The 24,405-nt window shown below is 33.6% G+C and overlaps 8 protein-coding genes and 2 non-coding genes across 10 annotated transcripts; 4 read left to right on the forward strand and 6 right to left on the reverse strand.

Moving 5' to 3' along the window:
- Positions 1-20: 20 nt before the first annotated feature.
- NAEGRDRAFT_71222 (uncharacterized protein) lies at positions 21-922 on the reverse strand (the record flags this gene model as incomplete). The annotated part of the gene is made up of 2 exons (XM_002673645.1): positions 21-468; positions 516-922. 2 exons carry the CDS (start codon positions 920-922, stop codon positions 21-23), a joined length of 855 nt encoding a protein of 284 aa, XP_002673691.1.
- A 95-nt stretch (positions 923-1,017) lies between these two features.
- Positions 1,018-3,800, reverse strand: NAEGRDRAFT_58937 (uncharacterized protein). The gene has a single exon (XM_002673646.1). The coding sequence runs from the start codon at positions 3,564-3,566 to the stop codon at positions 1,071-1,073; it is 2,496 nt and encodes an 831-aa protein (XP_002673692.1). The 5' UTR covers positions 3,567-3,800; the 3' UTR covers positions 1,018-1,070.
- Positions 3,801-4,221: 421 nt separating this feature from the next.
- Positions 4,222-7,806, forward strand: NAEGRDRAFT_71224 (uncharacterized protein; the record flags this gene model as incomplete). The annotated part of the gene is made up of 1 exon (XM_002673567.1): positions 4,222-7,806. The coding sequence occupies one exon, from the start codon at positions 4,222-4,224 to the stop codon at positions 7,804-7,806; it is 3,585 nt and encodes a 1,194-aa protein (XP_002673613.1).
- Positions 7,807-9,902: 2,096 nt separating this feature from the next.
- Positions 9,903-10,353, reverse strand: NAEGRDRAFT_51455 (uncharacterized protein; the record flags this gene model as incomplete). Its single annotated transcript, XM_002673647.1, has 2 exons — positions 9,903-9,970; positions 10,077-10,353. The coding sequence occupies 2 exons, from the start codon at positions 10,351-10,353 to the stop codon at positions 9,903-9,905; spliced, it is 345 nt and encodes a 114-aa protein (XP_002673693.1).
- Positions 10,354-10,427: 74 nt separating this feature from the next.
- On the reverse strand, positions 10,428-10,500 carry NAEGRDRAFT_t508. The gene has a single exon. It is a non-coding gene; the product is annotated as a tRNA-Asn (tRNA).
- A 1,000-nt stretch (positions 10,501-11,500) lies between these two features.
- Positions 11,501-11,589, forward strand: NAEGRDRAFT_t505. Its single transcript has one exon. It is a non-coding gene; the product is annotated as a tRNA-Thr (tRNA).
- Positions 11,590-12,024: 435 nt separating this feature from the next.
- Positions 12,025-13,510, reverse strand: NAEGRDRAFT_80872 (nucleotidyl transferase; the record flags this gene model as incomplete). Its single annotated transcript, XM_002673648.1, has 2 exons — positions 12,025-12,442; positions 12,491-13,510. 2 exons carry the CDS (start codon positions 13,508-13,510, stop codon positions 12,050-12,052), a joined length of 1,413 nt encoding a protein of 470 aa, XP_002673694.1. The 3' UTR covers positions 12,025-12,049.
- A 398-nt stretch (positions 13,511-13,908) lies between these two features.
- Positions 13,909-15,062, forward strand: NAEGRDRAFT_71227 (uncharacterized protein; the record flags this gene model as incomplete). Its single annotated transcript, XM_002673568.1, has 2 exons — positions 13,909-14,356; positions 14,407-15,062. The coding sequence occupies 2 exons, from the start codon at positions 13,909-13,911 to the stop codon at positions 15,060-15,062; spliced, it is 1,104 nt and encodes a 367-aa protein (XP_002673614.1).
- A 138-nt stretch (positions 15,063-15,200) lies between these two features.
- On the forward strand, positions 15,201-21,300 carry NAEGRDRAFT_80873 (Zinc-finger domain-containing protein; the record flags this gene model as incomplete). Its single annotated transcript, XM_002673569.1, has 3 exons — positions 15,201-17,810; positions 17,851-20,426; positions 20,470-21,300. The coding sequence occupies 3 exons, from the start codon at positions 15,201-15,203 to the stop codon at positions 21,257-21,259; spliced, it is 5,976 nt and encodes a 1,991-aa protein (XP_002673615.1). The 3' UTR covers positions 21,260-21,300.
- NAEGRDRAFT_80874 (F-box domain-containing protein) lies at positions 21,293-23,932 on the reverse strand (the record flags this gene model as incomplete). Its single annotated transcript, XM_002673649.1, has 1 exon — positions 21,293-23,932. The coding sequence occupies one exon, from the start codon at positions 23,930-23,932 to the stop codon at positions 21,314-21,316; it is 2,619 nt and encodes an 872-aa protein (XP_002673695.1). The 3' UTR covers positions 21,293-21,313.
- Positions 23,933-24,405: the final 473 nt, after the last annotated feature.

A 24,405-nucleotide genomic window follows, 5' to 3' on the forward strand; every position in this document is an offset into this window, starting at 1 on the left:
TGACATTTACAGGCTTAAATTTAGGCATATTTAATCATTAGAATGATGAATATTAAAATTGATATCAGAATACAAGCAATAATTGAAATAACGGTCACTACTCTACACATCATTCGATTCTTGGTGCTTTTTGCTTGATAAACAAATGTCTGAGAGTCACTGTTCAAATCAGTAGTTTTCTGAGATAGGTCTCTAGTAGATTCCATATTTACAATAATCTTATCAATGTTGGAAACCATGATTTTCTTAACATCTTCAATTTGAGATTGAATCAGCACAATTTTATCATTTTCCACTCGTGTACAATAATCCAATTGTTGACCAAGTAATTTTTCCACCTTTTTGTAAAAATCTTCGTGTAATCTTTGATTATTTGATTTGAAAATTTCATAATTTATACTTTGCAATAATTTAATAAATTCATTTTTCACTCTATCCAATAATCCAAAACAAATTCTCAAATGAGTACTATAATAATTCCATAATTTAAATTCCACAATAAATTCACCACATACCTCTCCTCTGCAATGCAAACATAGAAATAAAATCTTCCATTGAAATGATGTTCCAAAACATGAATCTGTTGAGTGGCAATTTGAAATGTTGTTTTAAAAATTGAACTAGCAAGAGATGAATCATTAAATTGATTGAGATCAGTTCTCTGTTTTTCCACAACTTTAAAACAAGTAGACCTCAGATTTTCTGTTGTTTTCTGTAATTGTGGTCTGAGAGCAGCATCACCATGAAAATATATTTTAGAATTTTGTGGTGTTGCCAAATAATTATTTTCCATAGATGGACCAGGACGTGAAAACACAGCGACCATGTGAATATCGTGGTAATTGTTATTGGTGTTGGATTGATGTTCACTTGATCCTCCTCCAAGTATTGGAGTCCTTTCCGAAGCATTGTTTCTACTCATTTTTTAATTGTGAAAGTAATAACGAATCCTATTCTCTAATCTCCTTCTCCTTTTGAATCCAATTAGATTCCACCTTACAAAGACCAACAAAGCCAAATAATAGAATAATGTAAAGATATTTATTATTTAGTCGAACTAGGGCTATTATTTAGAGAAAGTTAAAGTTATTGTTATTCATGTACAGAATGGATTGTTTAACCTGACCAATTATATCTGCATATTCATTCTTCATGAATTGTTCGCATTCCTTAATTGGACCAGTCAAAGAATAGGAGAGGTCTGAAGTACCTTTTGTTAGTCTCAAACTACTTGTTTTAGAAACCTTTTTCAAAAGAATGGGTAATCCCATTTCTCTTTCAGTCCCGTTAGTAAACGAGATCTGAACAGTCTTTTCTAAGTATTTCTTCATCTCGACATCAAAAGTTCTAAAGGCCTCTTCTACCTTTTCCATTCTAACTCCTCTAATATAAAACATTTTAGTTTGATCGCTATGATCAATATAAACACCGATTGGTAGTTTCATAGTGGTGATGTATCTTGTTAGGTTTTGAACTACATCAACAGGAAGTGAATCAGATGGGATCATCTTTTTGTAACCTCGGATAATTTCAATAGTTTTTTGCTTTAAAACATTCTTTGTGTTTGTATCAAACTCATCTGAAATTATGGCAATATCTACATAAACCTTCTTCTTCTTGTCTATGTCTCGAGTGATTTGATATGCCATCCTACTATAGGAGTCGAGATAATTCTCTAATTCCTTCTTAGTTTCCCCAAATAATTCTGTACGTCCTGTAATGTCATGAATATGGATAATTTCAATTCTATCTAACCACTTCTTCAACTCTTTAGAATCACTACTATCTTTCAATACAACCTTATTATCTCTTTCAGAGTAATCAGTTGGATTCAAAAGCTCTGGATGACATTTTCTAATAAGCTTAATCTTAATAGATGGTGAATCACCTCTCTTGGCAATCTTCTTTTCTAACTTGGCTTTAGCTTTTTCAGATGGACAATGACAGTAGAGTGCAATCTCGTTCTCAATTTGGTTGTTATGCTTATCCTTTTGAGGTTTGATTTGGTACTTGTAATTATGTTTAAGGATAGTTTCGATAGATTCCTTTTCATGGAGTTTATAAACACCAATAAAACAGTAGATATGCTTAGATAATTTTTCCATATCATCTTCACTTAGGGATGCTACGTGACAAACATTGGCAGAATCAAAGAAGCAAAGAGAGTTGTACTTAGATGCCTTCTTTTGAATCTCTCTTCTTCTTTCTTCCTTCATTTCACAATAACATTCTCTAAAGAAAACCTTTTTAAGAAGATCTCTCACTTGTTGTTCAACCTTTTCAAAAGTTACCTTCTTAAATTCAAGAATTAATCTATCACCTTGATTATCAAAAGTATAGGTTACTTTCAAATCTTTCATGATTGTATCCAAATCAGATGATAATAACTCTTGAAGAACAATTATTTCGATAGGTTTTAACAATAAAGGAGTAGTCTTCTTCTTTTCCTTCTTTTTAGATTTTTGTGGTTTGTTCTTATTTGATGTAGTTACACCACTACCATTTGCAGTTGAACTATTGTTACTACTGGTATCAGTAACAGTATTACTATTTGTATCATTAGCTGTTGCAGTTGGTGGAGGTTGAATAATATCTTGGTTATTTACTTCAAATCTAAATTGTGAAGTGTTACTAGAGTTTGGATCTTGGAATTGATTAAAGTTTTCACCAACAGATTGATGTAAACTTCCTTCAAAAGATGCCGTAGTAGATCGAGGTGTACTATAACTAGTAGTGCTGGTACTAGCAGCTGGATATTGGTTATCACTATTTACATAATATTGATAATTACTGTTGTTATAATGTAATGGAGGTTGAGAAACAGCAGTTTGATTACCATTGTTGATAACATTAGTTAGATTATTTAGATTATAGCTATTATTTGGATAATTGAACGGTTGATATTGCCTCGATGGTTGATTTCCCAAAATTGGTCCCATATTTGTTGTTAGTGGTTGTTTGTTTTGATAGTCACCACCAAAACTGCTTCCAAACATAGGAGCGCTATTGTTCAAGAAAAAATTATTTCCAAAATTATGATCTAGAGGTTGTTGTGGTGGTTGGTTAGAAACATTTTGATAATAATTATTTCCATATGACTGATTATCCGTATATTGATCGTTAAAGTCAATTTGATAGCTCAATGATTGATCTAGTAAATGATCGTTATTCCTATATTTTTTAGTATTGTTGTTGTTATACGGTTGAAAACTAGAGTAGTGATAACCTGGTTGTTGGTTATTCATAGAACCGTTAGAAACCACACCATTACTACCATTGTGAAAGTTTGGAAACTGATTATTCATTGAATAGTAGTTAGATAGTGGTACGCTAGATGTTTCGTTAAAGTTACCGTTTTGTTGTTTATCTATAGGTTTGTTGATGTTGTTAGTAACGCTAACGTTAGTATTATTCATAAAAGAATTTAACGGATTTTTGTTGTTGCTCAAACTCTTTAGAACGTTACTATGAATACCGGTAAAACCATTGTTGTTATTGTTAGTAATACCGTTTAAACTAGATGTATTGGTATTTATAAACCCACTAGGTATATTAGTATTATTCATTATTTCGCTTTCTTTTTTAGAGGACAAAATTTGTTGTTGTGATGATAGTACAATATAGTACAATATTCCTCTAGAGACTATAACACTACCCGAATAATAATATCAAGTATTAGACTATTATTACCAGTAGTGATGTTGTTGTTGTTGTTGAACAAACTCTGTAAAATAGATTTAATACAAAACCAAGCCAAAAACACGCGTAATTATTTTTCTCTTCAATACTTTATCAACCGCAGAGTTTTGAAAATTTTTTTCTTCAGGTTATTTTTAGTTGGTGGTCGTTAAGATTTTCTAAAGACCCAATCAGATTCTTGTGAGGTTCTTTTCTTTTGTTAAGGAAATTGGGTTGCAACGAGATTGTAAACTTTTTGTAAAGCTCAATTTCATTTTGTGCAAAGGGCTATTTAGATTTATCGAAAAAGAGTTCTTTCCTATCATTCCATCTTTTTTGTTGAGATACCCTTTTGATCTGCTATCATCAGTAATCAAACCAAATAAAACCAACGGTTTTTTGGATCTGTGAGCTATGTTATCTTGTAAATCATCAATTTTTTATTAATGAAGCAATATTGCTTATTATGCATTTCCTACAACAAACTTGCTTGTTCTTCATTGTTCCTCAGCTGAAGTCTTTTCCTCTAAAAAGAAGAAAAAAATGCTTTGTGCTAACAACTCCACGGAAGTGGAGGAAACATCTGTGAAGAGAAAGCGAGAGGAGGATTTTGTTGGTCATAACAAGAATGAATCAGCGGAAGAACATTTATCGACTACGTCATCATCATTCAATGAAGTTGTAGATGATCAGATTGAACCTCAAGTTAAAAAAATCAAGACTGAATTAGAGTTGAAGGCTGGACTTGTAGATGAAGATCTTTTTCCCAAGAGTGGTTCTAAATTATATACTGATGATGATGAGACTCGTATTGAAGATATTTGGCATGTTAAATATGTTAGAAAAATAATACTAGATGTTCTAGATGCTGATTTGACTAATTGGCAGGATAGTGAAGGAAAACATTTGTTAGATGAATTGATTGAAAGAAGAGAGGAAATTGAGAGCATTTCATTGTTTTTAGCCGAGAGTATGATTAAAAAGGTTACGATTCATGATACAAAATATATTAAAGAGATGATTAGCAATTTAAACATTCCCGATATGGTAAAGACATTAGAAGAAGAATTAACAGAGGATTATCCTCGTGGTTCTAACACATTGAAATATTGGCTCAAATACATATTACCTGAAATTGTTAAAAAACAAAATGAACTCAATCTAATAGAATCAAATGAGGAAAGTGAAAAACTAAGTCCGGAGGAAGAGAAGGAGAAGGATGAAATACTGAACTCGATGCAATATGATGAAAAGGAAGAAGACGGTTATGCTTTCTTACTTGACTCTTGTAATCTTTCTGTACCAAGCGAAATCAAAACTATGATTGATAATGAAGAGGAAAAATGTGAAGAAATAGAGGAAACTAGTGATGATTATATTATTGACAACTTATTCAATGAATATATATTCAATAAGACACTCCCTGATGAAAGAGGAGAACATAGTTATAACATTAGCCCTTTCAAAGGTATTCTAACAGAGGATGCTGCTTCTCTTCAAGAAGATAATCCGTTCCTTTCTATTTTAGAGAAAACAATTAGAATGTCCACTAATAATGAATACAAAGAAGAACATCAAGATTTACTGGTATCGCCAATGAGACTGGGACTTTCATTATTAATTTTGGATTGCTTAAATAGAGAGCTTTCTCTTGCCTTTAATAGACGTTATTATTTGTACTTTACTGGAAGGCCAATAGTAAGGGCTGTTCTTGATCATTTAATTGATTTTGATCCAAACAAAGTTTACTTCAAGCAACCACCGGGTTTGGTGGAGATGAATGGAAGAGTATTTTCAGAATCTCTCGAAAGCCGAATAACTGAGGAACATATCAGACAAGTGAAAAATGTGTTCGATATTTCAAAACCAATATTTAATAATGATGATTATGGCTTTGAGATTGATGAAAGTGATACAGAAAGTGAATCCAGTGATGAAGTAATAGATGAAACTGATGATGACTTCGAAAATAGTACTTTATTCTCTGAATATGGAGAGCATGCCAGAGATGACTTTAAGAAGCCTCGGTATGAAAACTTTCAATATGGTCCTTGTGGAGGTAATATCAACGTTAGATTTACTCGGTCAGAACATCCATTTTGGAGTTCTTTTCCTCTTTCTCAGAAAAACCTTGTAATGTTGAATAATTATCAACTGAACTCATATTGTCCTGTTCCTTTAACAATTGAATCATCCAGTGATTGGCTATATACTGAAGAAAAATTAGATGGGGAAGAGGAAATTCAAGTACCTCTTCACCAGCAAAAGATTGTTTCTCTATTCCCGAACGAACTTGATGAAGAAAATGGCAACATGACCATTCCAGCTGTCGACCATCTTATTCATGTTTTTAGTGATGCAAGACATCAGCCTCCAACCCAAAACTCAATACACATTGATATCAATAGACTTTTCAGAAGGGCTGGTAACATGTCTTTCAGCAGCGGAGCTCTCGTAGAAGGTTTTCTTTCTTTGAAATCATTCATCTCAAGAATAATTGAAACATTGATGGTGATCAAGAGAGATGATTTGGTAACCAAGCTAGACATTGTAGATGCACTAAATATTTGCAATTATACACATTATCCTGATTTGAAAATTTCACAGCCATCAGAGCAGAAGTATATTCCTATTGGAGAACTCAAATTCACTACAGAACCAATGGTTACCCCTGAAAATTTTGAAGATGTACAAGTTGAGGGACTTGAAGTTTTTTTAAGTAGAACGGACCCAAATGGAAATGAAATGAGTGAGGACGAAACCATTACTATGAATGCAGATTACGATTACGTTGTGAATAACAGTACTTTTGCTGATCATATCACGCTTTTCCTCAATGATCCAAATCTTTACAATGACAGCTTCATTGAGCTTAATGGGCATAGAGTGCACATATACACACCAATAATCAAACACCGATGTCCTAAAATGTATGAGGAACACTTTTCAACTCCTGAAAAGAGAAATCAAGGTTTTATACTTAACAATGAAAATGATTTCACTTTTGATATGGTATTCCATTGGATTGAAAGTTATTATTTGGGTTCATTCCAACCAATGAACGACAATAATAGAGATACAGAAAATTTTTATTTGTTACTTAGAAGTTATGAAATTAAGTATAACGCTGTTTATAAGGGAGATTATTCCTCAGATGATCCAGAAGACTTAAAGGATGGAGAAGAATATGAATTGGACGGGCTAGATCCTTCGAATACATGTTTTACTCTTCATAGCTTGTACAACGATGAAGAAACCAAGGATTTTCAATTATCATTTGTTGATCATACAACAATGGAAAAGAAGACAAGAAAAGTTCACAAATATATTTTAGCATGCCGTTCACCATTTTTCAGACAAATTTTCGAAGGAAATTACACAGACAGAGTCACGGACAATTTTGATATTGGAGACATATTTAAGGATGAGAAATCTGTTGATGCATTTATTTATTACCTTTATCATAACTTTATTGTTATTCCAACCCTTAATCCTAATGAGTTTGAACCAAGAAATATGGGATATTTCGACCTGAAAGACATTCTTTCAGAAAAAGACACATCAACGAAACAAGATTCGGCTAATCTCTGCGCAGAAGAAAATGAAATTAACCTCTATCTTTCATTATTCATTTCATCTGACTATTTAATGGTTGACGGTTTGAAAAACCTTTGTGAAAATGTTATTGGATCTCTTGTTGATGAAGAGAATTTTGCCCAATTATTAGAGTTTTCCAACGAGCAAAGTTCTGAAACTATCTTTTCTTTTGTTGACAATTTCCTTCTTTCCTCATCATTGGTATTGGAAAATCCTCAAATTATTAATCAAGATATTTCCCTTTATTATACTTATCTTTCTGGACCTATTACTTTGGAAAATGTCGCTGAGAGAATTAGACTCACTCTAGAGTTGGTAGATAAGTCTGAGAGTCAACTTTACAGATTCCACAAGGAACGTCTTGAAGAATTCCATATCCCACAACTGGTATCATTTATCTTGAAGAATTATGATTTCTTTTCACAACAAGAGTACTTTTACCAACCATTCAACGAAATCAAATATTCTGAATATCAAAGCGTTTGGGAACATGTCTCTGCAAAATATTGGGAAATGAATCCACGTTATTAATAAAAATAGTTTATTACATTTCACAATGATTAAGCAACAAGTTTGGTGTATTGAGATAATGTACTTCAGATCCATCCATAAAATCACATTTCCAAATTAGAAACTCTTTAAGATTTGGTGTATTCAAAAAGGCTCGAATGTGTAACCAAAACACTTCAAAAATATGGATGTATTCTATTGAATTGTGCCGTATCGAACTTATAGTGATAGAATTAATATGTTGGGATCTTCCAATCTCAAATATCTTGAGATTTGGCAGACTTGCTAACACTAAATCTTCAATTTTTGAGTTAGTCAACTTGAGCACAGTTACCGATCTGAATAGAGGTATTTCTTTCATCTTTGGAATAATGAGTTGATCCAAAAATATCGAAATATTGTTATTGATAGTTGAATCAAACTCTATTTCGTTTGAATAACCAGCAATTTCCACCAATTTCGTACAATTTTTAAATCCAACTCCTTTTTGACCTTTTAATTTCATCTTGGTTAGAAAATGTGAATTATTCCCTTCCAAATAATCAAAGTCTAAATCATTCAAATATGTATATTCACCATCATCATATTCACATATAATTTCATCGACTTTTGAAATCTTATTGTAAAGTAACTTCTTATTGATTTTTTCCTTGTAAAGAACGAGATTGTAATTTAATAATCGTATTTTCCCAACTTCCAACTTTATATCATTGATAATTACTTGTTCAAGGGAATGTATTTCCAAATAGTCGATTCTTCTAATTGTTGACTGCATTGAGCATGAGGAAAAAATGGTACACTTCTCAATGGTATCCGAAACTACACTTATAGATCTACTTCTAGAAATGAATAGATATTTGATATTTCTTAATTGAATTAGAACGTTGAATTCTACGATGAGGGTTATATTTTTTAGACTTGGCCAATTATCCTCTATAATTGATAATTCGTCACATGTTATATTTCTTCCCTTAACATGAATATCGGTTATTAAATGACAGGGTAAGTTATAGAGAAATGAAAAATCTCCAGACTCCACATCTATAGAAAGTGATTTCAGTGAAGGTAGTTGTAAATTATTGGCTTTCAAATCTACAACTTTTTCAAGATTAAGTTCAGTAAGATTAGGAAAATTAATATCTGAAAGATCTAGTGTTGGCTTTCTGATTGTAAGAGATTGTAACGTGTTACAACAAGTGCAATCCTTCAACTGTACTTGTACATTTGGAATGAATATATTAGATGCTGTTAAAATCAAGTCCAATTCCTCTTGGCTTTCAACATAACACTTATCCAAAACTCTATAAAAGAACACTTTTGGATTTAATCTTTTCGAATCCAATATTGGGAAATTTTGACCTGTTGTTAAATATTCCAAAGTTGGGAAATGATCCATTGCAAAATCTGAGAATTTAGCATTTGGTATTTCCAAATATTTCAAATGTGGAAATGTTGAAGAATTATTCATAAACATATTCCCCTCTCCCAATACATAGAGCCCAGTGAGATTGGGGAAATCCCTCACAAGTCTCTCTTGAAGCCAACCAAACTCCTCACCATCAAATCGAATACTATTATCAAATCGAATTTTCCTCACCAATTCTTGTGCAAAACCATCACCAACCAGAATATTTAGAAAATCCACAAATTTCTCATAGCACTTTCTTGCAATTTTAATTTCACTTCCATCATTTACTATCAGATCCTTCGCACTACTGGGATTAATATAAGCTTTCCATTGAGAAATAAACCTATTCGGTGAATTGATTCGATAAAAATCATGAGTAAAGTTAAAGGTAAAATTACTCCACAATATAAAATTCTGACCATGAAAGAGTGATCGGAATGTAGAGCAGGTATGAATGAGTGAAATGATGGTCCTGATAGATTCGTTCATCATTAGATAGGAGAAGATTTCGTTGAGTATTTCATCAGGTAGGGAATCGAGAGAAAACATTTTTTTGTAATATTGCAAATGTTTGACCGGTCAAGTGGTATTTGTGTAAATCTGTGTGAGTCATCTCTTTTTGGATATATTTAATGATGTGTACTATAATAGTAGTATGTACATTAGTTTATTTACATGTTAGATTATCAAATACGTATGTTAGAATGAATTAAATCATTTGCTTGTAATACTTTTCCAAATCCTTGAACGTTTCATTGATATCATCGGTTGACAAGGCTACAAGAAATATTTCATGGTTAGCACAATTATTAATTAGAATAATATATTCATTATCAAATTTATCACCATCACCTTTATAATGACAAGGAGAGCGAAAACTTACCTTCCTGCATAGCCTTTTCCTTCTCCTCTTGTAATTGTTGTTTGAAAGTTCTCAACACAGATGAATCTCTCTCATAGGTTTCATTCATCCACTTTTTCAAGGCTCCAATTTGTTGCTCACACATTTCCATTCTCTTGTACATTTTGGCATCTGATTGAAGGATGAGATTTGCATATTGATCGTCTTTCCGAGTGATTTCCATGTCTTGTTCAGCCATTAGCCTTGAATATTCTTGCCAGCTTTGAGAGAGTTCTTCTAGGTGGTGATGATTGACCATTTTTTTTTAGATTTTGATATTAAGGCTTTGAAATGCAAAATACAATATTGAACAACTGAAAAGCAAAATCAACTCTCCCCCTGGTGGGCTCGAACCACCGACCTGCAGATTAACAGTCTGACGCTCTACCGACTGAGCTAAGGGGGATTACGTCATCTTTGTAAATTTAAAATTAATGAAGCTGATTACTCATTATTGAGTTAAAACCAGGAGATGCTTTTGTACCAGTATCCTTCCATCAAACAACTCTTATCTAAAATCTTCAATATAAATTTCTTCAGGTGTAAAATCTATCGGGCCAAACAGACATTATTGGGACTCGTGTTCATCATGCTCAAAATAACATCATAATAACGACAAGATGCTAAGTTTATTCAGAACACAAAACTTCATGGCAAGGTAATAATAATTTGTGTTAATTATTTTTTTAAAGACGTCAGCTTGTGTGGTTTTTAGCTGTGCTAGTCTGGTGACACAACTTTCATTGTAAAAAATCAAGTACCTACTCAACTACTCGCAGCGTTAAAAATTCTTTGAAAAAAAACATCGCAAAATGTCTGACGCCCTCACATACGCTACTCTTTTGTTGGTTGATGCTCAAAAGGATATCACCTCATCAAACATCCTCGCTGTCACCAAGGCTGCTGGTTTGGATGTCAACAAGGCTTCCGCTGAAATTTTCGCCAAATATGCTACTCCAGCTATGATTGAAGGTTTGATCACCAAGTTGACTGCTGTCGGTGGTGGTGTTGCTTCATCTGCTCCAGTTGCTTCTGCCGCTGCTGTTGTTGAAGAAAAGAAGGAAGAACCAGAAGAAGAAGAAGAAGAAATGGGCTTCGGTGGTCTCTTCTAAATCTACTCTATCCTAAAATAAAAAAAAATATAAATATATAATTTATTCTTTTATTTGCTGATGAAGATGAATTATTTGATATAGTAAGCTTAGGAAGATTTGCATATTTCCTCTGACTTCAATAGAACTTTGCAAGATCGTTATTGTTACCCTTGCCTTTTCCTACAAAATTCAAGCAAAAACTCAACGAAAGGTTTGCAGTCATAACAAAGCAATGTTGATTTCGACTCGATTTTCTGGTTTATAATCATAATAGGTTTGTTATAATACCAATATTAAAATTCATCCACGTAAGGCGGCTTAGCACAGTGGTAGTGCATCAGTCTTGTAGGCAGAAATGCTGAGATAACTGAGGGTCGAGGGTTCAATTCCCTCAGTCGCCTTTTTATTATTATTATTGGTTTCAATAAATGCTGAATGCTGTAACTGATTAATTTCTGAGAATATTTATTATTCTGATGAAAACTTGATAAGAAAATATATTAAGGTTGCCATAGTATCTGAGATTAGGTCACTCGATTCTCCGAAAAAATTTTACTCATTCAAATTCCATCCTAGCAAGCCTGAAAACGAGGTGTGCAACGATGTGATAACGAAAAAACGATTTTAGAACCCTTAGAGAGGCTTATAAAAGTCACATTGGAGAAGAGCGCTACCAGAAACTACTTTCTCAAACAACAAGAGACAATGGAATACATGGCCATGATTGAAAATTTTGCAAACATGCATAAGAAAGCTTATTGAATGAAGATATTGTTTAAGGCAAACTCGTTCACTAATTCACTAACTTTCGAATTGATTCAATAAGACGTTTTTTTAATATATTTATCTAAATAATTTATTTTAAATTTCCATTTCATCGGCCATAATATCTTGGTCAGTATAGGTTTCGTCATCCTTCTTGACTGTAAAGTTTGGAGCGACTCTACATCTCTCCATTTTAGTTCCAGCCTCAATAACAGATCCAGAGCTAATCACACAATCCTTCAAATGAACCTTATCTTCAATAATTACGTTACCCATAATGACTGAATTATCAATTAAAACTCCACTTCCAAGACTACAATTCTTTCCAATATTACTCTTCTTGATGGTTGGTTTGGATACCTTCTTAGTGACAGATAATCCTTCTCCAATAACACAATCAGGTCCTAACAAAACAAGATCAGCTGGTGGTGTGACATGTGTACTTTGAACCATTTCACTATAAAAATCAATATTATTCTTTCTTGCAAGCTAAAATTATTGTGAAATAATTACAATAAATTATTCAAAATAACTTACCTCTCTATTGACATGTAAATAAGAAGAAACATCGTTACATCTCTTACAAAAAACTCCTTGTCTTGTTGGGGTCTTTGCGGCTGTGGTGGTGGTAGTTGGTTTATCTTCGTGTGGAGGAACAACATGGGCAAAAACTCGAATCACATCACTGAGTTCAGATTCAGATGTACTCATTCTATAAGCTTCTGATAATGGGAATGGCGTAACAACAGTGGAGAGGACAGGATCTAACTTATCGGAAGAAACTTTTTGTGAGTCAATCAAGAATGGAACCAAATCAGACTTGATAGAGTGAATATCAGGTTTTTGAACCAATAAATCAATGACCCACTTTGAAAAGATGTATAAATGTGAATCTTTGAGGAATTTGGAAATTGAAAAGTTTGACCATCTCTTCAAGAATGAGCGTGGAATTGATAAATGTTCTTCGGAACCATCATCTGCATCATCCGAGTCAATAATTCTATTCATAATTACACGTGATGGCTTCTTTGATAATAAATCTCTTCTCTTCTTTGTTGGTTCACCAACAATTTCTCTCTTATAATTTGTCAATGCAAAATAATCGGATTTATCCTCTTTAGAATTAATATTTGATTCATCCTTCAAAAGGAGAGTAAGTGATGAATTATGTTGTCTATGAATATCATAAACATTAACCAAAGGAACATCAGTAAATGTATCAACACTCATCACAACAAAATTTGTATAAATAGAATCATGAATTTGTCGTAAAGCTTCAGCACTTTCGCAATCCTTGTTGTCCAAAGTTTTAATATCAATTTTTAATTTCCCTGGATATTCCTCGATGGCTTGTTCAATAATCTTTTGTTGTCCAGCTTTAACAACAACAATAACATCCTTCAATCCATTCCTCTCCAAATAAGACAATGAATAGTGAATCATTGGATGATTAGCAATCGGCAGTGTTGCCTTTGGTGAGTGGTCTGAAGCGAGAGGATACAGTCTCAATCCATCTCCTCCAGCCAACAATACGGCTTGCAATTCGGTTTGCATCATTTTTTTTAATTTTCGTTTTTTTAAAGTTTTTTCTGAATTTTTTTTAATAGAATTTTATTGGGAAGCATTTCACAATTAACTTTAATTTCTTTAAATATCAAATGGTCTTTGAAGAATATTAAAGAAGCAATCATGATTGCTGTGGAAAGAGGGGTTTATTTGAAAATGAATTTTTTTAAAAATAGATTCTTAAATTGTTGTAAAGTGTATTTAATGGTATTTAATAATAGTATTTAACGCATATTATTTTTTTGAAAATGGACATTTTTTGGTGGACATTTTTACAGCACATTATCCTAAAAAATCAATGAAAAAACAAACCTCGCTAAAACTTTTCCTATAAATTTGATGCCCAGAACACATGCCACTTAACAACAACCAAAAACAATAAGAAAAAAATGTCTCTAATCAACAACAACTCTGAAAATACTCCTATTAAAATTACCAATTATGTCAGACTTGGCAATACTGGATTGAAAGTCTCTCCACTCTGTTTAGGTTGCATGAGTTTTGGCAGCTCGAAATGGGAACCTTGGGTTTTGGAAGAGGAAGAATCATTGAAAATCCTCAAACGTGCCTTTGATTTGGGAATTAACTTTTTCGACACTGCTGATGTTTATTCGAATGGAGAAAGTGAAAGAATTTTGGGTAAATTCTTGAAGGAGAATCAAATTCCGAGAGAGAATGTTGTCTTGGCCACTAAGGTATTCTCTCCAGTGGATCATTCAGGTCAACAAGAGAATAAGATTAAGAGTTTGGGAAAGGGAATTCCAAATACTTTTGGATTGTCAAGAAAACACATCATGCATGCTGTTGATTATTCATTGAAGAATTTGCAAACTGATTGTAAGTTGTTTTAATTTTTTTCGAAAGATTTAATATTATGGGAATAATAGATATTGACTTGTACATTATTCATCGTTGGGATAATAATACTCCAATTGAGGAAACTATGGAAGCTCTCCACGATTTGGTTAAATCAGGAAAGGTCAGATACATTGGCGCCTCTTCAATGTGGGCATGGCAATTTGCCAAGGCACAACACGTGGCCGAAATGAAAGGTTGGACAAAGTTTGTTTCCATGCAAAATCTCTACAATTTAGTGTATCGTGAGGAGGAACGTGAAATGATTCCTCTCTGTATCGATCAAAAAGTTACTCTAACTCCTTGGTCTCCGTTAGCCAGAGGATTACTTGCAAGAGCTAGTGAACTAATCCGAGCCGAAACCAATCAAGAAAATCAAGACTCAGCAACTACAAGAGCCAATTCAGATTTCTATGCCAAGGCCATGAAGAATTCATTGAAGGAAAGTGATTTGGAAATATTGAGAAGAGTGGACGAATTGAGCTCCAAAAAACAATGCACCAATGCTCAACTTTCTCTCGCATGGATGCTCCACAAACCATTCGTCTCCTCTCCAGTCATTGGCGTTACCAAATTGGAAAATATCGAAGCTAACATTGCAGCTTGTTATATTCAATTATCAGAAGAGGAATTGAAATATTTGGAGGAACCTTACCAAGCCAAAGCAGTCATGGGAAATCTACAATAAACATTTAGCAACATTTCTAAAAATTGTCTTTTTTGATTTTCAAAACCTTCTCTGTTCTTATCAAGAGGGTTGGGAATTCACAAAGATTCAAAAATTCTAAAATTGGAACAATCAGAAATGCAAAGTCAAATAAAAAAAATGTCACAACAACCCACTCAACCACCTCCCAATGATAATGATATCAATATTCTGAGATATCCAACAATAACCCCTACTAATAATAAGAAACCACACAAAGGTGGTTTTATTAAAATTCCAATCACTCCAAACTCAACCAATGACACAATCGATCCACAGAATATTAACCAGAAGACCAACACTTCTTTATCCACCACTACTATAGATGCTAATGTGAAGCCTGTAGTATTGAATAATACATCTCCTACTGATGGAAAAAGAAACAAGCCAAAGAAGAAGAATGATGCGTCATCAAATGCATTGAATGTTGGTGGTCAATCAAGTGCTGCATCTTCATCATTGGATGTTGTTGTACCTCCATCACCATCATCCGAAGCATCTGCATCATCATCATCTACATTCAGTAAGAAAGGTAGAGAATTTAAACCCTCCGAACATGCAAACAAGAGATTTTCACAAGTACTTTTAATGTGTGGAAAATGTAATTCATGTCTTGCTGCCAATACTTTGGAAGCCTCTCACATGTTTAGTGTTTTCAAAGATGATCGTACGAGACATGCTGTTCTGAAGGATCAAAATGTGATTGGGAATACCTTGATTGAGAAGGAAACCAATTTCAAGTTTGAAAAGAAAAACGAAAAGTACCGAAAGACTCACATGTTATATTGTAAAGCATGTAATCAAAAAGTGGGTTCTAGATTTCCAGGCAATTATCCAGATACTGAATTGCCTAAAAGAATGTTCGATGGTAGTGATTGTAAGGTTTCATGTAAGGAGTTGAATAATGATGATGGACAAGATGTTGTAATGAATGTTGAAGAGTGGAGAACTTTGAGTAGTTCATTGAGAGATTATGGATTATATCCTCCACGTCATGTATCTTCTCAAGATTCATCGAGAAATAATTCCAGAGATGGTTCTTTCAAGAAGGATTTCAATGGAAAGAAACCAGTAGAAAGTGGGACGAATGAAAACAAATTTCAAAAGAAGGAATTTAACAAGAAGAGTTTTGAAAAGAAGAATCATCAACCAAATGAACCGATTACATCAATCCCATTTATAAGCAACAATGAGGTGGATAATATCTTTGGAAGAAACAATCAAGGATCGTCATCTTCATCACCATTCATCAGAAACATTTCTCCAAAATTTGGTCAATTGTCTCAAGCAAGAGTTCAAAAAGATTTGCCTCCAAAAAAGGAAAAGAAAGATTACACAATCAAAACTGTTAAGGGTATTGGTTTTTATATTGACAATTCACTTTTCAATGAAAATCAAAAAGAATATTTCATCAAGAACTTAACACAAGAAGAATTCAAATCAATATTCAATAAGGGAGGTCTTTTAGAGGAACAAGAAGTTAATTTTTCAATTATTGAAAAGCTCATGAAGGTCTTTGCCCATGAGCAAATAGAATTATCAACTAACAAGTCACTAATCACCCCAATCTTTTCTCATCTCATGAATAGCTTATTTTGGAGAAGAGTTGTAAAGAAATATATTGTACAGGATGTAATTGATGATGAACAAGTTAAAGACTTGATCACAGTTTTTCACAGATGCTTGGAGTTTTGTCCACAGGAAGCTGAGAGAGTTTTCATTGAAGAATTAGAAAAGGTGTACATTGACAAATTCGTCTCTCAAGATTATCAGGAATCCATTATGGCAATCAAGAAAAGGAAGCAAGCACTCAAATTGGCCAACTCAAAGATGGATAAAGGACCACTACCTGAACAACAAGAAATCAACGAAAATGATGAAAATGAATTTGAGGAAATTAGTGTCTTTCCAACTTTCAATGAATTGACTTCGAATGAAAGATTCAAAGTTAGAAACAATGTTGATGGCCCTTATTCTTCTTTGAGAGAATATATTAGGACTCAAATATTGTTATTGAGAGAGGATTTTATTCATCCACTCAAGGATGGCATTCAATCTTTCCTTTCCAATAATTGTAACCATAGATCAATTTCAGTTTTCACAGATTGTCAATTCGTGTCTGTTATTTCATCAGATAATGAACGTGAATTAGTTCATTCTCTTTCATTCCATTATCCTTGGAGAAGGATCAATTGGGAATGTACCAAAAAATTAGCTTTCGGTTCCCTTCTCTGTTTATTCCCACAAGAAGGTTCTGGAAAGAATGCAACCATTGTAAAATCAGAGCCAATATTTGTAACAGTTTTGGATAGAAAATCGGTCTCAAAAGAATTAATTTATGTTGGTTTGAGTAGAGTTGAGGATTTCAAGAGACTTTCTCTCGTTGGAAAATATGTCATGTTTGAATCACCTGCTTATTTCGCTGGAGTTAGACCTGTCATTGATTCTCTCAATATGATTCTCAATGAAACCTTAATTGACCAATCCAAATTTACATTTTATGATGAATTCATCAAATTGAAACAACAAACTCCACCACAATATATCGAAAGAGATAGTTTTATGAATTTAGATGTTATCAAGGGAGATCAAAGAAGATCGACTCAATCAGATTTATCTACTGGAAGAAAAACTAATATTTTGAGTAATTGGATTGAGGATAATGAGACTTTCCTTGATCCTAGTCAAAACAAGGCCATTCAACACGTTATGAGAAATAGAGTTTCAATTGTAAGTATAAGAAATCAAACTATTGCTCTAATTTTGAAAGGTAATTGGACCTCCAGGTTGTGGAAAAACGTTTACAGGAATTGAGATTGCTAAATTATTGAAGAGTCACCCAGATATGAAAAATAGACAATTAATATGTATTACTTATACTAATCATGCTCTTGATCAATTTTTAGAAGGTTTAATTGATTATTTCCCAGATATTGTCAGAATTGGCAGTAGAAGTAAGAGTCAGAATGAGAAACTATTGAATAGAAACCTTTCTAAAATGAGATATTTGCCACAATATCTATATGTAGAAAAGCAAAAGTGTGAAGCTGAATTGAGAAGGTTGTCACTCACAATTGGTGCAACAGAACTTTCTATCAAGAATCCAGACGATAGTTTACTTCGCCACTTGGCAAAATCATTTGTATTTAATAGAGCTCTCTCAAAATTCCCAATTCACCTGTATAGCAAGAGAAATCCACCTCCAGAAACCTTACAAGCCATGTTCAGAGCTTGGTTAGGAGGAGACGATCTCAGAAGAAAGGAGAGTTTACAAAAGAACATGCAAAAGGCCTATAGAACTGCTAATTTCTTTAGAGTTCTACAAGAAAATAACAATGAAACACAAGAAGAAGACGAGGAGGAGGAGAAGCTCATTATTGAAGAGGAACCTCAGAGAGAAATCATTCCACAAGAAGAAGTTATTGTGGAAGAAGTTGAAGATGAAATCGAAGAAGAAATTGAAGCCGAATTGATTAATGAAGAAATGAGAAATATATTTGGCTATGAAGAAAATGAAATCACCAATGAAGTTGCTATTACTAAAATGTATGAAGATTTAGAGGATGCATCAGATATTCAATCAGAAACTCGAGCAGAAATCCAAAAAATAGAGCAAATAGTCAAGCAATGTGGGGATATTTACAGAATTCCTCTCAAGAAGAGAATTTCAATGCTCAACCCATTGAGAATTTTGAATGAGAAACTACTCAAGGCACGTCTCATTGATTTATGTCATCTTAGAAGCCACTATGAGAATAGAAAATACGAAATTATTATGGATGGAGATTATGACAAATTGAAAACTGCCTCAGTTATTGGATTGACTTCTACAGCTGCTTCCATGAATAGACAACTATTGAATAGATTAAAGTCACCTGTCTATCTCATTGAAGAAGCTGCTGAATTATTGGAATGTCAAATTACTTCTGTATTGCATCCAAATGTTGAACATTTAATTATGATTGGTGATGAGAAACAACTTCAACCTAAAGTCAACTCTTACTACTTGGAGAAGAATTGTGATTTCACTGTGAGTTTATTCGAAAGATTGATCAGAAATGGATTGGAATATTCTTCACTCAATGTCCAACAAAGAATGAGACCAGAAGTTAGAGAATTAGTCGATATGTTCTATGAGAAACTAATTGACCATGAAAGTGTTAAACAATTCGAAAATGTTAATGGAGTGAGTAAGAATGTTTGCTTTATTGAACACAAGAAATTAGAAAAGACCTCAGATGATGTTCAATCATTGACCAATCCACATGAAGCTGAGTTTTTATGCAAGTTTTCAAAGTATCTTCTCAATGTCAGACAATTCAAGGCAAGTCAAATTACAATTCTGACACCTTATAGAGGACAAGTTATTTTGATTAAAAAGACACTCAGGGAATTGCTTAATCAAGACTTGTATAGAGAATTGAGAGTTTCTACTGTTGATGATTATCAAGGAGAAGAAAATGAGATTATTTTACTTTCGTTGGTGAGATCGAATAACTTTGAAAATCTTGGATTTGTTAAGATTACCAACAGAATTATTGTTTCATTGAGTAGAGCAAAGAAGGGTCTCTACATTATTGGCAATCACGATTTGTTAAGAAATAACGAAGATTGGAGAAAGGTCTTTGCTAGACTAAAACATTCGGATAGAATTTTGGATCATTTACCTCTCTCCTGTCCAACACACTCTGAAGAAAGAGAATGCATAAGAGAACCAAGTGATTTTGATGGTGTTATCTGGGGAGGGTGTAAGAAACCATGTACTTATCGTTATCCATGTGGACACATTTGTTCATTACCGTGCCATCATGATTCATTACATAAGGAAAGAAAATGTGAAAAGATTTGTGGTGAAAAATATGAAGATTGTGGTCATAGATGCGAGGACAAGTGTCATCATGGAAAATCCTGTCCAAAATGTAAAACTAAAGTTGACTACAAGTTTGTGGCATGTGGACATGTTACAAAAGTTGCATGCCACTTGAAAAATACTACTCAATTGTGCAAATCAACGTGTAACAAACTTCTTGGATGTGGACATAATTGTAGAGGACAATGTGGACAATGTGGATTAACTGGTTGTGGACCATGTATTGCCACAGTCAAAGATTATTGTGAAACTTGTAAGAAACCATATGAAAGAAGATGTTCAGAGCCAAGAATCTGTACAAATCGTTGTACTGTCAAACTATCTTGTGGACATGCATGTTCTGGAAAGTGTGGTGAATGCTCAACCAGTGGAACTCATAAAGTTTGTGGATTCAAGTGTGAGAGAAAACTCATTTGTGGACATATTTGTAAAGCTAAACATACTTGTAGTAATCCGTGTCCAAAATGTGAGGAAATGTAAGTATTTCAATTTATGCTTTGATTTTTATAATTTCCATAGTTGTAAATTCAAATGTTTCCATAATATTCAATGCAAGCTTGCTTGCCATGAAATGTGTCACAAGTGTAAGGAGCCATGTCCAATTCAATGCCCACACAGAAAATGTACAAATCTTTGTCATGAGTTGTGTAATGTGGAGCCATGCAATGAGAAGTGTCCAAACATCTGTTCAAAATGTAATCATCAATGTATGGGACTTTGTGGAGAGCCATGTCCACCATGTATGTATTGCGATACTCTGAAGAAAGAGGAGGAAGAAATGTGGCAATGCCCAATCTCTTTTTACACATTTGAAGATTTAATTCAAAGCGACGATTCGAGGGTTTATCATTTACCTGAATGTGGACACACCATTGAACTTGAATCAATGGATAATTGTGTGAAAACCTTCTTTGATACGGAACAAGGAGTTTCAATCAAATACTTGTCATGTCCAGTGTGTAGAACTCCAATATTTACTTCTCCAAGATATCAACACTCTATCAAGCAATCTGTTGAAAGAATGGAAAATCTCAAATATGTAATTTACAAAAAGGCAGAGGAGGAAAAAGAAAGAAAGCAAGCTATTAAGGCTGTCTCTGCTGGCTATGCTTCTGGTCATTGGTTCACTTGTCCAAATGGTCATCCATATTTCATTGGTGATTGTGGAGGAGCCATGCAACAGAGTACTTGTGTTGATTGTGGAGAACAAATTGGAGGTTCTAATCATACACTATTGGCTTCTAATCGTTTAGCAACTGAGATTGATGGTTCCACAGCCCCAGCTTGGCCAACTGCTCTTAATAGATAAATATGAGCAAACAGAAGAATAAAAACAAATATTGAATGTCTAAATATTTCAGCTTTATATTTTCAAATTACTTTGTTGTTGCATGAAAAAGAAGTGAGCTCTTCTCTCCTTTGCATTCTCAAAGTCTTTTCTATGATAAAAAGATTTCAATAGCATGTCATACTCGATGTGAGTTCTGTTAAATCCTCTACTATTGAGTTGTTCATACTCTTCACTAAACTTTTTGTGTGCTTCAATGTTGCTTTGTAAGGATATCAAAGCAGAGTCAATGTAAAGTTTTCTGATGGAGGATATTCTTCCAAGGAGAGATTTCTCATATTTGAGTCCCAATCTTTTCATTCTATCCTCAATAACACCACTTTGCTCCTCAGAAACTCTCATATCTTCCTCTCTGACATGAATTTCCTCTTTGAGTCTTTCCATATTATTTTCAATAGTTAAAAGCTTCAATCTAATGGCAGAGAGTTTTTGTAATTGAGAACGATTCTTGTCCACTTCAATGGTTTCTTGAAGAGTTAGAGCTTCAACAGCTCCCATAATATTATGGCACAATTCTCTAATGGAAGGATGTGTTGGAATGATGTAATCTTCCAAATATTGTTTGGAGCAGAAATTCATGACAAATATCTTTCTGGTACCAATGGCATTTTGAAGGTAAACATTCAATGAAGAGAAGAAACGAGATTCGAATAGAGTACAAAAATCCTCCTTATCACCAGGACAATCGAATTCTGCCTTCATCCACTTGAAGCAAGCTTCCCAAACTTGTTGACAATAATTCTCAGAATTTCTTGCATTTTCTCTCCAAAGAATTCTAAAGTTATTGTTAATACCGTGCTTGAGCAATTGTTCAACCTCTTCAATGACTTGAGATGGGAAGCAAGCTGGAGCCACTGTTTGTGTAAACATTCTAATGGCAGCCTCTGCGTTCATTTCAGATAATTTCACAATGGCCTCCATCTCCAAAGGACAAGCTGGATTGAGATCAGCTTTGACAGCTCTTTGATAGAATTCGATGGATTTTTGCATTTGTTTTTCGAGGAGTGCCTTGGCAAAATCGTTCAAAATCTTCTCGTATAATACAGAGCCATTATCTAGCATGTGCCCGTTGGTAATATCACTCTGTCTTGTTTGGTTACTCTCTGCTACACAATGTTCCAAATAATGTCTACATGTTTCACCATTTGATTTCACTTGATCCCATCGAGAGATTGACCATCCAAATTGGAGCTTACTACTGATGTCATTGACAAAGCACCAAAGCTCATCATCGTATGAGAGTCGTGCAAAATTATTCATATTTACAGTAATGCCATGAATTTTACCAAACCAGTTCAATAAAACAGACATAAAGTTGAGAGATTGATTCTTATTTTCAGAGATTCTATCCTTAATCTCCAGCATGAGGTCATCCAATTCGATAGAACTTGTTCTATTACTGGAGTTGCTGACCTTCGTCGAGGTATCCATACTACACACGAGGAGGGATGGCATACTCGAGTAGGAACCAAACAATGGTGGATCATGTGTTGGTTCAATGAGATTGTCAAGGTTGTACATCCACGAGTCGTCTGACTTGTCCTTACAAACAATGACTGTAGAACTGAACAAGATGATAAATCTCATCAGGTTCTTTCTCAAATTATTAATACTGGAGAGATTGGATTCATTACTACAATCAAAAATATCCTCCTCAATATTTAAATCTGTCTCATTATCATAATCAAATAAATTATAAGCTCGAATAAATAGAACGTTTTGGTTCTTTCCCTTGTGTGATTTTCTAACTCTACACAGAGGTCTAGTATACATGTACAAGCATGGAAGCTCAGTATCTTCCTCGGAAAGTGAGCTTGGGAATGCATTGGTAATACCCAACAATTGGTTCAAAATGTCGCTGGCATTTCCCTTATTCTTAGTTCTATCAGGGAAGCATTGCAAAGCGGTAACTATACAAATCTCTTTAGATTTAATCTTTTCAATGAGTTGGCTGAGAATGTTATCATTGAGAGTCCATTCCAATTTAATCAAATCAAATTTACAGAACCAATCACACTGACTACATCCAATATTATTTTCATAGTTCAAATATAAATCTCTATATGGATCATAGTAATAATTGGAGATGTCATTATCTGAAAGTTCACTATTTCTTGGTTTACTAAATCCATCATAACAAGATGGCTCTATTATCTTATCCCTAACACACAAGATTCTCCACAATGAAAAATTAGAAACATTCTCACAAAATATAATATTATAGAAATGTTTGCATGAAAGAGAGAATTGAAATATTTCCCTCTTCCCCAAAAACGACATAATTTCAGATAGGTCATCATTAGAAATATTCAAAATTAATGATCTTGTCTTTTCCAATACTTTAGACGAATGTTCTTCTTCCTCCAATGTTGACCTCAAATTATTTCTACTATGATGATGTTGATTCAATGTTTGTCTAAATAAATTCCTAAAATCATTCTGTTGCTGATTTGAAGACATTGAAAAGGTCGGAATGTATGATTGTTGTTGATCAACAAGCACAGCATTTGTATTAGCATGATTGTTATGATGTTGATGCTGAGAAGTAGTGGTAGTTGGACTATCAGTTGCCTCTGCATCCTCTCTTCCGTATGCCCAATCAGTAAGTAGACTTGTAATATTATTCATGAACATGATGATTTTCTATTCGGTTCTTATTATAGTGATGATGAGGATGCTTTCCGTGCAATCTTTTCATTGAGTAAATCAAAGCAGTCTCATGAAAATCTCTTGTGTTATTCGTTGGCGTGATGCTGCTGTGTGATGCTATTTTTGTTGTGTGGTGATGTAATTGCTGACGTCTTGTATTTCGTTACAAAGCCAACGAGCAACAACAAATAACAAAGTAAATAATTCAAATGGCTTCTAAATTAATTAACCGAAAGTATGTTAGGTAGGAAGTGAGAGTTTAATTGTATTGGAGTTAAGAGTAAAAGTTTGAATAAGAACCATTCGATTGTCGTTGCTCTTGTGTGCACCTTGGATAAACAACGCCACAAAATTAACTGTAGTGATGTGACATTTTGGGTCTCTGCTCAAGATTTATCTCTGTTCCGATATTGGTAGTGGTAATCATCAAAGAATTGGAAGATTTTAATGACTGAGAA

The sequence above is a fragment of the Naegleria gruberi genome (genome assembly GCF_000004985.1).
Source record: "Naegleria gruberi genomic scaffold NAEGRscaffold_45, whole genome shotgun sequence".
Classification (NCBI taxonomy): domain Eukaryota; phylum Heterolobosea; class Eutetramitea; order Acrasida; family Naegleriidae; genus Naegleria; species Naegleria gruberi.

Bases quoted from the DNA above. Each gene is read 5' to 3' on its own strand.
- NAEGRDRAFT_58937 (XM_002673646.1), bottom strand. From the start codon at position 3,566: ATGAATAATACTAATATACCTAGTGGGTTTATAAATACCAATACATCT.